The sequence below is a fragment of the Falco punctatus genome (genome assembly GCF_963210335.1).
Source record: "Falco punctatus genome assembly, chromosome: 4".
In the NCBI taxonomy this organism is placed as follows: Eukaryota; Metazoa; Chordata; class Aves; order Falconiformes; family Falconidae; genus Falco; species Falco punctatus.
In genome coordinates this window covers 42,081,032-42,096,689 of record NC_137583.1, presented here as the reverse complement: position 1 = coordinate 42,096,689, position 15,658 = coordinate 42,081,032, and the positions used below count along the sequence as shown (strand labels likewise).

General features: G+C 44.8%; 3 protein-coding genes across 6 annotated transcripts in view; 1 reads left to right on the top strand and 2 right to left on the bottom strand.

Moving 5' to 3' along the window:
• Positions 1-420: 420 nt before the first annotated feature.
• On the bottom strand, positions 421-9,196 carry PMM2 (phosphomannomutase 2). The gene is made up of 8 exons (XM_080384592.1): positions 9,050-9,196; positions 8,505-8,616; positions 7,535-7,611; positions 6,494-6,585; positions 5,692-5,791; positions 4,716-4,791; positions 3,467-3,582; positions 421-1,619 (listed from the first exon to the last, which is right to left on the bottom strand). The coding sequence occupies exons 1-8, from the start codon at positions 9,116-9,118 to the stop codon at positions 1,518-1,520; spliced, it is 744 nt and encodes a 247-aa protein (XP_080240718.1). The 5' UTR covers positions 9,119-9,196; the 3' UTR covers positions 421-1,517.
• On the top strand, positions 9,137-15,137 carry TMEM186 (transmembrane protein 186). Of its 2 annotated transcripts, XM_080384589.1 has the most exons (3): positions 9,137-9,246; positions 10,204-10,847; positions 12,308-15,137. In XM_080384589.1, exons 1-3 carry the CDS (start codon positions 9,238-9,240, stop codon positions 12,321-12,323), a joined length of 669 nt encoding a protein of 222 aa, XP_080240715.1. In that variant the 5' UTR covers positions 9,137-9,237; the 3' UTR covers positions 12,324-15,137. The 2 variants fall into 2 exon arrangements, with proteins under 2 accessions (XP_080240715.1, XP_080240714.1); XM_080384588.1 differs by lacking the exon at positions 12,308-15,137 and having other exon boundaries at positions 10,204-11,845.
• Positions 12,531-15,658, bottom strand: part of ABAT (4-aminobutyrate aminotransferase) — a 65,917-nt gene continuing 62,789 nt past the window's right edge. For all 3 annotated transcript variants that reach the window (XM_080384581.1, XM_080384579.1, XM_080384580.1), the window contains exon 16: positions 12,531-14,716. In XM_080384581.1, the coding sequence (XP_080240707.1) occupies positions 14,595-14,716 (122 nt within the window). In that variant the 3' untranslated portion in view covers positions 12,531-14,594. The remainder of the gene's footprint in view (positions 14,717-15,658) is intronic.

The window sequence follows — 15,658 nt, the reverse complement described above, 5'->3', positions numbered from 1 at the left end:
CGTGCCTGCAGCTGCCAACAGCTCTGGGTTTGGTCCTGCACAGGATGCTTTGCATAGCAGCTTCCTGCAAATACAGGGAGCAGCCACGGTAGCTCCGACCAGCTCCGGCACAGGTGGCTGCGCAGAGCAGCAACCCAGCCGTCTGCAGAGCCTCCCTGCGCTGCAGCTGGTGCTGGTCCAGGGTCTGCTCCCCTTGCCCCGGCTGAGGCTGACACATGGGAAGGGTGTTAGAAGACCAGGTAGTTCTGATGTGTGAAGGCATCACCGCTCCCCCTCCTTTTTGTAAGCCCTCTTGGGGATTGTGGTTTGTACATAGATTGTATTCTCTCCTTTTTTACTGTTCTGCTGTGTATGATACACTTGGAATTGCTAAGAGTCAAGTCAAACGTTTCTTTGGACAGACAGGCAGCATACAACAGGTTCTGCTTTATGTGTTTTATTTGCCAAAATGACAAACTGCAACAGTAATTTTTCATGATAAAATGAGATTTTGTTCTCCTTTACTGATTAAACCGTTCACACACAAGATTACTTTCCTAAGGCAAGATGAGAATAGTTATAATAACAGTTACACTGATTGTCATGCTTCAGCTTGATTTTAATAGAAACATAGTTTAGGTAATTTTTCTTAGTACTGAAATCTCATCTACCCTTAATGTCTTACCAAGAAAATTAGAAATGTAGTAAGTGACAGAAATACATTTTGCTACTCTGCTCAAGTTGTCTTTAATTTTTGTAGATTATTTGGGTTTTAGATTTAAAAACAGTCCGCAAGAAGCATAGGTACCATGGACTGTACTGCATTGGCACCACAACCATACTGAGGAGGTAACTAGCACCAGTTGGTCCAGCCTTCCTGGTGGCGGTAAACTTGATGGACCTTCTGACCCTGCACTGGAACAGAGGTGAGGTCAGGGACTTCTGGCTCAGTTTTATCTTCCCACCCTCCAGAAAAAAATAAAACCTGTCTTTTTTACTCATCTTCCAGTTTTAAACAAGATCTCAGCTGTCATATAATACATGTCTTGATACCACAAGGTAGTATTGTAAAAAAAACCAACCCAACCAACTCTAAAATGTTCATTTAAAAAGCAGCTTCAAAATAAAAACTAGGGATAAAGCCTTGCAGGCCAATTTTGAGTCCATAAATCAATTATAGGCAGATTATCCGTTCCCCAGCCCCCAAAGTGTAATTAATTAGCTAAGGAAGTTTACTCATGACTTAAAACTCATTAAAAAACCCCACCCCACCCCCCAAAAAAAAAAATCCACCAACCACCAAAACACACAACCAGCCCAAAAAGAAAACCAGGTACGTGTGTGAATGGCAGCAGTGGAAGGACGGTGCTAAGGAGCTCTGCTGTGCTGCGCTGGTCAGCAACGTTCCCTTCAGTACTGACTGACCTTGGAAGCGCTTGCTATTCATGGCCAATTACAAAACCCAATACGGAATGAAGAGGTTCTGAGTTATTAAGGTGTCTTAACTGTTCTGCAAGTGTGAATTCTAAAACTCTTATCTAAAAAAATAGTTCTTCACAGATTCTTCTTGTATCCTGGGGGGATGTGACGCTGTGGCCTTCTGTTCTGGAGTCTGTGAAAATTTCGTAGTCATTCCCTCCCTGAAAACAGAAGAGGAAAAAAGCGGAAGAGGATTTAATTTTATGTAACTTAATGTATAGTCACAGTCTTGCAGTGGAAAAGGGATGCATAAAGGAAATCATGGAAGGAAGGGATGTTTTACAAAGGGGTGTGGTGATAGGACAAGGGCTGGGGGGTGGCTTTAAACTGAACAAGGGTAGAATTAGATGCGATACAAGGAAGAAATTCTTCCCTGTGAGGGTGCTGAGGCGCCGGCACAGGCTGCCCAGAGCAGCTGTGGGTGCTCCATCCCCGGCATGTCCAAGGCCAGGCTGGACGGGGCTGGGAGCCGCCTGGGCTGGTGGGAGGTGTCCCTGCCCATGGCAGGGGGCTGGGACTGGGTGATTTTTAAGGTCCCTTCCAACCCAGACCAATCTGTGATAACAATCGCGTCTAAGAAGTCTTCCAGAAAGCTAAAAGCCTGTAAACCACCATTTTGAGATTCCATGTAACGCATTTATGGCACACCTGTACTGAAACTCCTGCTGACCACCACAAACACTTGCATAAGAACTTCCTGACCTGCACATTAGCATCTGTAACGGAACAGCAGGACTCTCAGTGTAAGTTTAGCTGGTTTTAGTTTTGTATAGTGACCCAGTATCAACCTTTTAAAATTATTTACTTGTTAATAGGGTATAAAGCTTGTTACAGAACACTACACCAGCACATGCGATTTGTAACTTCTCTGCATTACCCTCTTTCTTCCAGCTCGGTTTCCTTTCCTGTTGGTTAAATCATTGATCCTTCGCTATTGCGTTAGTGTTGTGGCCTTGCCAGCTACTGGTCTGCTGTGACCTTTGTAACTGGTTTCTAATCACAGAAGAGTGATGAAAGATCTTTCCACAGCTGGCTCAGGGAACAAAGGCACTGCCACCTGCACGAGAGAGCTGCCCGGCAGCCATGGCTCTGTGCACTACAGGAAGCAGTTACCCAGTGCCGGTACGTTGTTCGCCACACTGCTTGCCAGTGAGTCAGCAGCAACTCTTGCTACTGCAAAACAATGAAAATGCTGCACTGCCGATTACAGGGTTTAAAATCAACTGTCCATGAACTCTGTGCAAAGGACAGGTAATTACTTTTACAACCAGTGTCAAGGGAGAATAAACCCTTTAATTTAAAGCTTGTCTTTTTCTTATAAAACTTGGCCTTTTTAAGTTTACAAAGCTACAAAGTTCTTTGTAATTATAGTTCTAAAACTCTAAGTTCTTACACAACTAAGCCTTTTCTTATAAAACTTTGCCTGACACTGTCCTTGGCCATGTTCAGACAGCTTTAATTTCATCCAAGTCCTTGTGCTTTCTGTTGCCCTTGATAGCTCTGCTCAGGTCTCTGCTCGGTATTTTCAAAAGCCTCTGAATCACCCTGCAGAGTCACTTAGCTCTGCCCGATGACAAGGGACAGGGATTACGTGTAATTTCAGTTCCTCAACGCAGAGACAGACAGCGTGGTTAGCAAAGGAACAGTATTAAATTCAATGGATAATAAATATGTTTAATAAACACCAGCCAACAAGCAGCATCAATCTACAATAACCAAACAGGATAATCAGTTTTACATAGTCATGTCACCTAGGTTTTTAACATAATTACAGAAATTCAATTTAAAAACACAGAACACTGTTCACTTCAGGAAACAGAAGAAGAAAAATCTATGCTCACAGCTACCCCCAGCACTATGCTGACCAGTAACGCGCGGTCAGTTAAACACAGACAGATTTCTATTCTGACCTCAATTCTTGTGAGGCGTAAGGCAATTGGTTAGAACCTACAGTGTCTGTGGTTTAAAACAGCAGCTCTAAAATGTATATACAAAATAATATACTCACTGGCATAGTCTTATCTCCAAAGAAATAAATAGTCTTGAATCCATCATTGGCAACGATTCCTAAGCAGTACCTCTTATCCCAGCCATCTGGGAACACATCGAAGCTTATCTGGCCTCCTAGGATAGACAGGAACCAAGGAAACCTTGGTTTAGGATAAGAACACATTTCTGAGGGGAGCATAAGTGAGAGGGTTTTATTAGAGGGAGCTTTGCAGAAGTCACAGAAACGTAAGACCCCGGAGTTAAGTCTTACAAGTACAAAGAGTGTTCTATAGGGTATCACTTACTACACTTGTGACTTACAGATTATTATTTACCCATTAAACAAATACAAATGTCTTAGCATTTTCTCAAACTGAACCTTTTTTAAAAAACTACCTTTAATCTTTTTACTTTTAGAAAGAAACTACACGAATGAACAGAGCCACTGGTACATGTACATGTACAGCCATGAAGTCTTAGTCAAATCTAAAGCTTTCAGAACAGAAACAGGAAGAAATCAGCCGTGCTAACACAGCCTAACAGGACACTAACTGTTCAGTCCCAAATCCTTGGACTTTACCAAGACATAACAGTGTCATTGCCGGTCGAAGCGGGTGTCACAAAGGTATTTACAACATACTTTAGGAAAGCTATATTGCAGTTGATTTCTGCCTTACTGTTTCAATACCACAGCACTAATGGTAACCATATATATATTTTTTTTAATAATTCTAAAAAACAGTAAGAGGCAAGAATGTGCTAATATGTTGAGGGAGAGGGGAAAAAAAGAAAAAAATAATTTAAAATTAATTCCCCCTTATTACCACTTTTCTCTTTAAGCTTGCACTTGCTTTTGGATTTTTTTCCTTCCTCCCACACAATGCAGCTGCAGAACTAAGAACCAAGGGCTACTGGAACAGTACTGATACAGTATTTCTGATCAAAACTGATTTGCAGAAACAAATCCAATCAGAAGCATGTAATGTTTCAAAATGAGCAGAATCAGTCACACAACTGACATTAAAAGACAATGAACTGATGACAAGCAATGAAGTTCTCTTTGTTGATATATATCAATATATCAAAATATATCAAATGAAAGCCTAAGAGGAAAAAGAGGCTTAGTCTCACACGTAATGCCTGCAACCACCCCCAGATAGGTAACTGTCACACAAACGAGATAGGGAATGTCATAGCCATAAGAGGCTATGACTTAAGTGAAATTTAAATCAAATGATGTTTTAAATTACATTCTTCTAATGTGGTACCTATAGAAAATGTGAGGCCTTTCCCTGCAAATTCTCTTCGTAGATCAGCTACAAATTTCTCTCTTATACCTTCTTTCTGTTAAAAAAAAGAAGAAACAAAACCAAACATCAGTTACATGCTGTGCTAAAAGTCATCAATAAAAAGATAACCCAAAAACCACCCCAAAAATATCCAAAGGTCTGAGTACCCAAACTAGTGTGATACAGTTACATTTTATTATCACTGAAAGCATGCTGGGAGTATTGCCACTTTAATGTTAGCAACTTGTAAAAAATGAGGGAAAACTTCACATGCATGCGGTGATTTTCTATGCATGCAGTGATTTTCTATCTGAAAATCTCAGAACACTAAGGCAGTATGCTTTGACTCCCAGTAAAATTCAGTTTTACAAATAAGGAGACTGAGGCATAGGGAGAGTCTCAAAACTGGTACCAATCTGATGCCATACGCTGCAAGAAAGGTAATGTCAGAACACCTCAGGCTCAGATAGCTTTCAGCATCCCTTAATCCAGTCACAGGCAGACTGCTTTTGAGGAATCAGATTTCAGTTTTTGTATCAGATCAGAAACAGTTGTTACGGTGTAGCAGGGAACGGATCCTGTGGCTCAGCAGTTTTATTGATTTAAATGGATGTAGACTGGTATGCTATAGAGCACTCCAAGGAAGTATGGTTCTATCTGTGACAGGGTTTTTCAGGAACAGTGTGTGCAGAGGTAGGATGTTTGGTACTCTGGATACAGGGTTAAAAGAAACATGAGCCAAACCCATGCCTTCTGCAAGTAATCACTGTCAACTATTGCAACAAAACCCCTATTGTGTATTTCCTGAAGTCCAAGGAAGAAGTTAGTTAAACCACATGGAAAGGATTACAATGAAAAAAATTGCAGAAAGTACAAAAGCTTTTTCAAAATCATAACCTGGCCCTAACTGCCTCTGCCAGAACAGCTGGGTATTTTTTTAAGAGCTGTAACTCACTTTATCAAGTTCATAGAACTCAATTCGTTCTTCCTGGCTGCAGCTTCTTCCAATGGGGGACACATTTAACATCCCGTTGCGGAACTCGATAAAAGTGCCCCTGAAAAAGAATTGACAATAGATGAAAAATTGCTCAAAATATCACAATGAGTATCACAATAAGATTTTGTTTCATTCCAAAGACAATGGGAATCAGATGTCTCCTTCAGCCTCTCATTGTATGCATAAAATACCAAACATGTAGGAACCTCTGGCATCAAGGAGGCTTTGGGACTTTTATTTGAATCTGGCAACCTCAACATCATCCTTAATGACTTTTAGAAGTATGATTGGAACATCCTGTGAACCCGGTTCTCAAGACCCTGACAGGCCAGTCTGTCAGCTTTGGGGTGAAGGGGCAAAATTCAGAGCAATCTTGGCAGTGTTTCTGGCTAGCCTCACATACAGTGTGCATTAAATGTCTGGAGCAGCTGCACCCTCACATATCACATAGAACTGATCTTACTGCATGCTTCTAATCTCTGGAAAACATGCTGCTGAATTCCAACCATGTCCAGGAAATACTCCTACTTCAAACCTGAACTTCTTTCCCTCTTGAAATACTGATTCTGCATTTTTATTTAAATCCTGTGCTCCAGCTGCGAGCTTGTCTTTGTATGCATGGATTGAGCTCTGTTTCACGTACACAGTGTTCCTAAAACACAAGTTACTCATTTTTTGCTGAGCAGCCTGCTTTACATATTGACGCTCAACACTGCAACATGGAGATCATGGTGACACCGAGATGCATGTGTGCATATACCTTTTCTTTGGCAGTTTAATCTTCGCAATATAACTCAGGCAGTAGTTGATCAGATCTTGAAGTATGTCCTCGCCCAGGTAACCCTGAATGTTCTAACAAAATAAACACCATTCAACCAAGGGTTCAGAATTTGATATTCTAAAACCAAGTCACATGGAAAACACAGACATTGGATAATCATGCATGGTTAATGCCACAGAGAAACATTCCTTCAATAAGCAACCCTCAGTCCATGCACACATGGTAATAACAATGTTTTGGTAATAATGAGAGGCACGCATTTTTCTTACTGTTTACTTTTTTTTAAACCATAAAACAAAATCTGATTTAATATGCTCCCTACTGGTACCTGCTTTAGGAGGAAACAGTGTGGCCTAAACAAAAAGTTGCAGTTAATATCTACTGTAGCCAAGTGTGAAGAAATGGGAGATGGTTACTGCAGTAAATTGGCAACCACTGCTCAATTTCAGCCAGGATCTCTTTTAAATTTTTAATCTCCATTACTATGTTGAACCAATGAAGGTGATTAGGGCATCTAGAATCAGATGTACTTTTATATTGATTTAGAGTATTTAACTTCTACCTTATGCAACATATCACAATGTGCACTCTGAATTAATAGCTAAAAAGCAGCTACAAGGAATCTAGAAGAAACTTTCTGAACCCAAAGGCCAGCAGACATCAGCTATAAAATGCCATATTCCATAGGACCTCCAGGAGCAGTGGGCTTGGCCCCATTTCCTATGGATAAGCTGAGGGAAAGGCTGTTCCAGGATTTTCACTGTTCTTATTCAGTCAAACACTCCAGACTTGAATAGCTTTTGGTTCGGAGAATACCCCAAAGAATAAAGTTTAAGGTGCAGATGGTCATTGCATGAATCAGAGCACCAAATGAATGATCTGTTACAGAAGGAACACATGAAAATAGCAGCAATTCTGGCCTTAGTTAGAAGGGTGATTACAGAAGACTGCACCGGAGCAACAAAGCAAAAACTTTTGTAGGTAATTTCTCTTTTGTGCTACTGGAAATTTCACACTTACCTGCTTGCTCAGGAATTTCCCATCTTTGTATGCTACAAGACCATTTTCTGGAAAAACGTAGTCAAATTTTTCAACCACTACAACCAAACAAAAAGACCATAACTTACGATTTCCCCTGTACGTTTAATGCAGAATTGTCTTACCATTAAACAGGTGAAACATTAGACCATAAAGCATGAAAGATTCAGCAGCACAACATTGAGCACAAGATCAAAGCTGCTCTTATTTCTCTTCCAAGATTAACACACATCTCAGATTATGTGAAGCCTTTCAGTTGTTACCTGTATTTCTGCTTAAAGGCTCCTTCTCTCCTGCAAATATGCCTCTCTGCATTAAATGTGGGGAAGTGACCTCAAATATTACAGAAGCCTGGAATGCAGCTGGGCTAGAGAGCACATCAAATACAACCATTTCAGGTTTGTTTTCTCTATGTTACTAACCTATAGTAGATGTTGGAGGATTGTGAGAATCTCACTACAATGCAGGATGATACTGCTTACTGGAGACCACTTGTAAGCCAAGCAAATTCTGAGCTATCTGGGCACAACAGGCAGCTATCAGTGGCATCAATGAAGTAAAGACCACTGAAGATAAGTCTCTGAGATAGGAAAGGAAATGTCTCCCAAAGGACTAGAGCATGAGTCCATCTCTGCATCCTAACCCCACAGCCAGCTGAGCAGCCTGCACAGGCGTATGTCATCTACGTAATGCCAGGAACAGCAACGCTGAAACGCCCTGCTACAGTACAGTACCGAACTGGGTTTCACCGTCAACACATCGGGGTGCCACTAACACGCAAACCTGGCTGCCGTTTGTGAGCAGCTGTCACAGGCAGAGCACAATGCAGCACCACCAGGAAAAAAGTTAAAAGGCAGGAAGGAGGAAAAGAGATCGGGTTTAACCTACACTTAACCTTCGCAACTTCCTTGTGAGCAACTGGGCACGAGGGGTTGCCCCTGGCAGCCCTTACCATCGTCGCCCAGCTGCTCCTTCAGCTTTTCAAAATCCGAGCCGCCCACCACGCCGACCTTCACCTTCTGGCGCAGCTCCTGCAGAAACGCCGCCATCTCCGCCGTGATTTTCTAGGTTCAGAATAAATTAATTAGATTCGTCAGCATGCTCACCAAGAGACCAACACCTCCACTGCGCAAGAATTATTAAACCCCAGCAATGCCGTGCGGAACCTTAAGAAAAAGGGAGGATTTCGGGGTTTTTGGCCTTAAGCGGCGAAGCCAGCCGGCCAGTCCCGCAGCAGGGCCCGGGGCGGCCGCGTCCCCTGCTCCGTGCTGCCAGGGGGCCACGGCCCTCAGCGCCCCCCGCCTCAGCGGCCCCTCGCCGCCCCTCAGCGCCCCCCTCCCCCGACCCCTCAGCGGCCCACTCTCCCCCGGCCCCTCAGCGCCCACGGCCCATCACCGCCCCGCGCCCGGCCGGCGCCCACGGGCTTGCGCGCCCCAACACCCCCGGCGGGGCCCGGCACCGCGCCGTGCCACAGCGCCCCGGCCCCACGGGACTCGCCTGGCGCGGGGCCGTGAGGGTGCCGTCCACGTCGAAGAGGCAGAGCGCAGCGGGCTGCGGCGGCGCCATTGCGCCCGGCCGGGCGGCGGGAGCGGGACCGCGGGGGCCGCCGGGAAACAGGGGGTGCCGCCCCCTCCCGCCCTGCCGCGCGGCGGGGGAACGCGACGGGGGAACGCGGCGGCGCGGCTATGGCGGCGGTAAGCGGGGCGGGCGGCTGCTCGGGGGTCTCTGCTGCCGGGGGACCTGCGACCGGCCCTGCGGCCCTTCCCCGGGCGGGCGCAGCGGAGCGGAGCGGGGCCGCCCGTGAGGCGCCGGCAGCGCGGCTGTGCCGCGGCCGTCTCAGGGGAACTGAGGGAGGGCGGCGCGCGGCGCCTCAGGAGTGGGCGCGGGCGGACGGGCCGGGGGGAAGCGGGGGGGGACCGGGGTTGGGGACCGGCCGGAGGGATGCGGGGGGAACCGGGGCCAGGGGCGGGCCGGGGGCCGGCTAGGCGGGCACCGGGGCATCAGCGTCTCTACCCGCCGCGCTGGGCCGCCCGCCTGCTGTGGCCCTCGCGGCCCGGGCCCTCGAGTGATGGCGGCCCCTGCCCCGCGCCCGTCACCGTGGCGGTCGGCCCCGTGGCGCCTCCCCGCACAGGCTGGCTCGGCAGCGCAGGAGGTCCCTTTCGTCTCTTGTGCAGGTCCCTGACGCGCGGTCCCTGTTTCGGTGCTGCTCATGCTCTGCGCCTCTTTGCTGTGCATAGTCCGCTTTGTTCCCCGACGTTGCTGTTTAGGTGGTTATTTAACGTTTCACCGATTTCACTGGCCAGCAGCCCCAGACTCTCTTACCCTCTTGGCGTAGAAGCAACCCGTAGTGCTGGTGCTTTCACTTTGGTGTTGGTCAAAAGAAAAGAGGCAGGGGTTGCTGTAAGCTTGCCTTCGGGAAGCTAACTTTGGTACCGGCCGTATTGCCATAAGTGTTTTCCCTCTTCAGCTGCAGGGAGCCATGCAAGTGTGAGCAGCAGTTTCCTGACATAATGCTAGTTTTCAAATACAAGGTTACAGTGACCTGGGGCTTATGCTTACTGTCATTAGGTGCCGAAGGAACAGATTCTGAGCTAAATGATTCAGTTATAAAGAAGACTCAAGTGATGACCTGTGGGAATATTCCTTTACAGGCTAGGCTCTGCAGCATTAGGACAGAAGTCTGCATGGCACCGTTGTTTGGGAGATGTCTACAAAACAAGCTCTGGACAAGGTCATGGAGGAAGGAAGGTGCTCGCCCACCCTGGCTTTTTGGTACATGGGAGTGTTTGCACTCGCAAAAACAGCAATTTCATGGTGTTAGTAATTACCTGGGGAGACAGCGAGAGCCACCTGTGCGTCTGTGCCACTTGGCCCCTGCTGCCATGGTCCAACAAAAGGCTATGGATAAGAAGGCAGAAGAGTTCAAGCTGGTCTACAGGTTTCCATGGATTAAATACTGCAAGGTGCTGTCCAGACTGAAGCTGTTGCAGACTGCCACCACCATGGTCACTCTGCCTCCCATCTGCTACCTCTATCTGCAAGACCAGGTTTCTCTGAATATCCTCTTATATACAACTGGCATTGCATTCTTTGCTGGTGCAATGTTGTATGGTATGAGCTACTTTTTCAGACGAATTATTGGATTGATCTACTTAAATGAAACTGGCCATACTGTCAGAGTGGCCCACTTGACATTTTGGGGAAGGCGGAATGACATTTACTGTCCCATAGAGACAGTGATGACTTTGGATGAAGTTGGAGATAGCAAGGGGGAGCTACTTCTGCAGTTCAAACGGTATAATAGTACAGATATTTTATACTTTACAATTAAGTTTGGCCAGATTGTAGACAGACAGAAGTTTACTCAGATATTTGGAGAACTTAAGTGATACAGCAGGTAGTTTCCAGTGATTTTCCTTGTTGCATGTTGTGCTTATTCTTCTGCAAAAGTTCAGTTAGTTTGGCAAACCAACATACTTCTGTCATTTTCCTATGCAAACCCTGCTGGTAAGTGCACTTGGTGTAGGAAGTAGCAATGGTAAAAAACAATCTCCAGATTAAATATCTTTGCAACTGGTTTATGGTGTGGGCAGCATCTCTTGGTGTCGGATAGTGATGTGTGCAGTTGCCAGCAGCTCTGAGTCTAAACTGCCCTGCCTGGAATGTGTGGGAGGTGGCCGAATTACCGATCCTGACCCTGTTTCAGCTGCCCCTTGGGTGGGTTTGAAACAGGAAAAACTCTTGAAGTGAAATGCAGTAACTCTGCCAGAGCTTCTTCACTTTAAGTTCATTGGGTTTTTTAGTGAATGTTAGGTTGACTGGGAAGCCTCTTGAAATTAAAACTTGTCTCACGCATACATACTCGTGCATTCACGATACTGCGCTAGCTAGGAAGAGTGATATCTAATGCTGTAGGGGGAAGGGGGGGCTCTCTTGGCAAGGTCTTCCAGGATGTGAACATAACTAGGCAAAACAACGGTGCATGTTGCAAGACACATCATTCGGCTGTGAGGGTAAGTTAAAGGCTGGGACAGCATTCCAGGAGCCTCTCATAGAAACTGCTTTCCCACTGGAATCAAGGAAGAACACTCCTAAACTGTGGTGCTGTGAATTACAGGGACAGCCTGTGATCCCTTGTTCCGTTTGGATCCTAGTGATCATCTTGACAATTTGGAACTATTTGTCCTTCTTTGCATCTATTCATGTTTGTGCTTCTTTCGTATGTATAAATGACACTTAGTCAATGCTGTAACACTTGAGTTGCAAGAACTTCTGTAAATGTTACCAGAACTACCTTGGATTATGTGAATTAAGCAGTATTCTGTGAAGATTACCACATAACCTGGGAAACAAGTCATCTGTATCCCTTGATGTGTTTACCCATTTGGGTGTTATCCGAACATCAACAGTTCTGTTGCCAGATACCCTTTCTACTCCCTACTGCCCCAGTCTGGGTTTACCTAAAATGAAACAAAAAAAAGGAAAGACACCTACAAGTCTGTGTTGGATTAAGGCTGAAAATATGTGTACTTTGTGTTCTGTTGAACTTGCAGGGTTGATCACCTCAGCACCCATGTCTATGAAGGACAGTGGTCTTACTATGTGGTGTTAGTGTAAATTCTCCTTTTCCAAAACCTCAATAGAAATAAGGAGCAGGATTTAAACCTGAGAAAGAATCAAACCTGATCACTTGCAACACATAAAACTTTTTAGGAATTGTCAGAAGCAAGTTAATGCCTTACACTGCTCTTCTAGCTGTTACCTCACCTGAAACTGGCAAATAAACTGGCCCTCACCAGCACAGGAACTTGGGAGCATTCCTTTCCCTGGTTCTTCCTCACGTGTATCGAAATCTCTGTCGCTTGGTGATGCAAGTAATTAAAACTGCCACTGCTAACCCTGATTAACTGTTCATTTAATGTTTTAAATGATTCACTTAGGCATGTACTAAGTGTAAAATGAAAAGCCCTGGAGAAGTTCAATTATAAATATTTTATTTAAGAATATTGATTACACATGAGATGTCATTTGTTATGAATCTGTGTACAGTTACTACTTACACCATGAAGTGTAGTTAAGTATTTGTTTAAACATTTATTTGGCACTGTCCACAGGATGCTGTAAACAATATTAACTTTATATGCTTCAGCTGCAGTGCTTTATGTATTCTCTAACATGATTTCATCAACATGTTTTACACAAGTATACAGTTACTGAGTGTCAGTAAAAATTATAAAAACACCTAGAGTATTCATAATAAAAGTGAAGATGTGGTAAGAATTCAGATTACTGGACCTTTGCTTCTGTAAAAGTACAAGACTTGCTAGAGACATTTACTAAAACTACTGCACTGATATGTTGAGCAAACTAATTCCCAAAATGCTGTCAAATACAGTTCTCAGTTTGACTTTCTTCTTGCTGATAATACGCTTATGAGGACAGTAATGACAATGAGGTTTTGTTGAACACCAATTTACCAGTCTTTCCTCCAGATTTCTACAACTGCTGTTCAAAAACCTGCTCAGGTTCTGACCAGCTGGTACCAGGATTCTGGTTTCTGCAGAGAGGTTTACAGAAATCCCCTTACTTTTAAGCTAGCTGAAGTGAGTGTACTTGAGTTTCCCTGAACCAGCACTCAAAAAAATTAAATGGGGAAACCACAATTAACACTTCTCCAAGCAGCTAAGAAACTTCCACGTTTTGGTAACTGTATTAAACACGTAAATCTTTTAACTGCTCTGTCTCTTATTATGTACTTGAAAATTGTGGTCAGATCCTAATAGGGTGACCGTAACGTCGTCCACTGTGGTCCCTGCTTTTTGGTGCAAACGTATTTAAACTTGGCAAGCAAAATCCAGATGCTTGCTAGCCAAGAGACTGGAAAAAAGAGGTACGAGACCTAGTTCAAGTCAGCCTTAAGTAAAGGGACATCCAAAACAGTTCTCTGAGGAGAAACAAATTCCATCGACTGTTGACACTTTTTTGGATCCTGGGGCTTTCTAGATCTCTGAAATACCAAGGACTTAGCATAAACTATTAAAACAAAAAAAGGATTACTTTGCATTATAAATGTGCAGTTGGGACTTGGCCTTCACTGTAGTGGCTCTGATGTCAAGTAAGGGCTAAGATCAAGCAGTTCTGCTGTAGTTTAAAAAAACGGCTCAAGCAGAACTTGTAGTAGATAAATTAATGGCTATTGTGTGTTATGGCCAAACAATAAAATAATCTCAAATCATTCAAGATTGCTGACAGAGGTGGAAGTGACATGCTTTGCATGATTCTCTAAGCTTTGTCAAATTACATACTTCAGGTTATAGTTTTCTCTGTACAACTCTGATTGTAAGAGAAATCAGACGTTTTAAAATCCAGGAGGAGGAAAAAAGTTCTTCAGTCCCACTTAAGAGCGCCGCCCGTGTGGCTGAGCGCGTCAGTGCCGCTGCAGCGGTACGTGTAGGCTGAAGGCTGGGCACAGCGTAGCTGATGGCGTCCTGATCCCGCTGCTGTGGCAGGCGTCTGTATGCAAGGGAATAAAGCTGGAAATTACTCTGTCAAATACTGTACTTGGCAGTGGTGGAAAGCAGAGCTTTCCTCGAAACACCAATTTCATTCCAGCTACCACTAGAGAATGGCGCTTTCTGCACGGCAGGCACGTGGCTGTGTCGTGCCATACTTGCTGCCTCTGGGCACGGGGGTAAACCTGGGGTCACCTGCAAAAACAGACTCTGCCAGGTCATATTTAGACAATCAAATAGTCAGGGCCATGAACGTAGAGAGGACTCTGCAGTTAATATGACCCAAGCCAGAAGATGGAGGGCCACAGCTTCTACAAATGCACAGTGTGGGACAGCGGCATGTACCTGCTGGTGACCAGTACCAATGCTCTGCCTGGGTCCAGTCTGTGTGGAGCAGCTTGCCTTGGGCAGGATTACAGACAGAACACAAACCTTAGTTTATGACTTTACACTTATCTTGTAAGTAGAGAAGACATGAATTAATGCAAACTAATTTCATAATCAGCTGTTCTGTGTGAGGGAACTGCTTTTTACTTGAAGTTTGCTAAGATGTCACTGAAAATGTTCAGGAAGAGGTGCGCATGGTGATCTTTGAAGATCAGCGTTGGACGGAAACGAATCGATCTGTCACCACAGCCTCCCAGCACCACACCTAAACCAAGAGCAGAACGGGTCCTCTGGTCATTTCCATTTTTGCCAAATACCCAGAAAACACAGCCCTCCCGACAAGGTTCAGCTCACTGCAGAGGCCCAACAGATGCTCCCCCAGCCACTGCCAACCACAAGATGCTACAGCACGTAGTCATTGCTGCAAAGGGGCCTCAAGCTTCACAGCAGCTTAGAACGCTGGGGGTGCCTGTGGCTGTTCTGTAAAACAGGTGGAGTGCTGGGACTAATCCCAGCAGCAGTGCAAGGACTCCGTCCAGCGGAGAGCTCGGACAGCGTCTGAGGCTTCAAAGCTGCAATACCCTGATGGTTAAGTACCTCACCGCCAGAACGAGCAAGACACAGCAGGTTTCTGTGCAATTTTGTTTTTAAACTACTTTGGTTTTCATTACAAAAAGTTAAAAATATCTCAGTGCTGGCAAACTTCTTCCTGCAGTACTTTAAATGCATGGTTTTGTTGGGTTTTTTCACCCCCAAATCTTAAAAACTTAATTCTTTGAAATAGCTGTGGGCAATAAAAATCCATACCATTGAGCTGAGCTTACCTTGCCTCTATGCATAGCCTTGGTTTACCATGAAACAAACCACTTGCCTTCTCTCCCTGCTGACTTAGTTTCCAAGAACAAAAAATATCAGTGTCTCTTACACTGTAAAATTTTGGTTTCAAAATAGTTTACAAGCATCATGCCTGCTTCTTTCAAGAGGTATGAGCAACAGCAGCAAACCCAGGGCCTACACGCAGTTAGATTCAACAAGAATGTTAGGTAGGCTTCAGATCACAAGGCTCCCCTCCCAATACCTGCGCTTGTCTACAGCTGGGTGAGGATTCTGGAGTAAGAGAGGGATGTAGCTGTAGGTCTGTGCCCGTTTTTGGCAACTCGTTATTTCATTATTGGGTATCCCATAGAATTCATAGCTCTGTGTTTTC

What these genes read in the sequence shown, in the direction of transcription:
- PMM2 (XM_080384592.1), bottom strand. Translation starts at nt 9,118, where the DNA reads ATGGCGCCGCCGCAGCCCGCTGCGCTCTGCCTCTTCGACGTGGACGGC. An exon ending in AGTTCTATGAACTTGATAAA is followed by an intron (nt 4,792 to 5,691) that starts GTGAGTTACAGC and finishes TTTTTTTAACAG; the next exon opens with AAAGAAGGTATAAGAGAGAA. An exon ending in AGGCCTCACATTTTCTATAG is followed by an intron (nt 3,583 to 4,715) that starts GTACCACATTAG and finishes TGTCTATCCTAG; the next exon opens with GAGGCCAGATAAGCTTCGAT.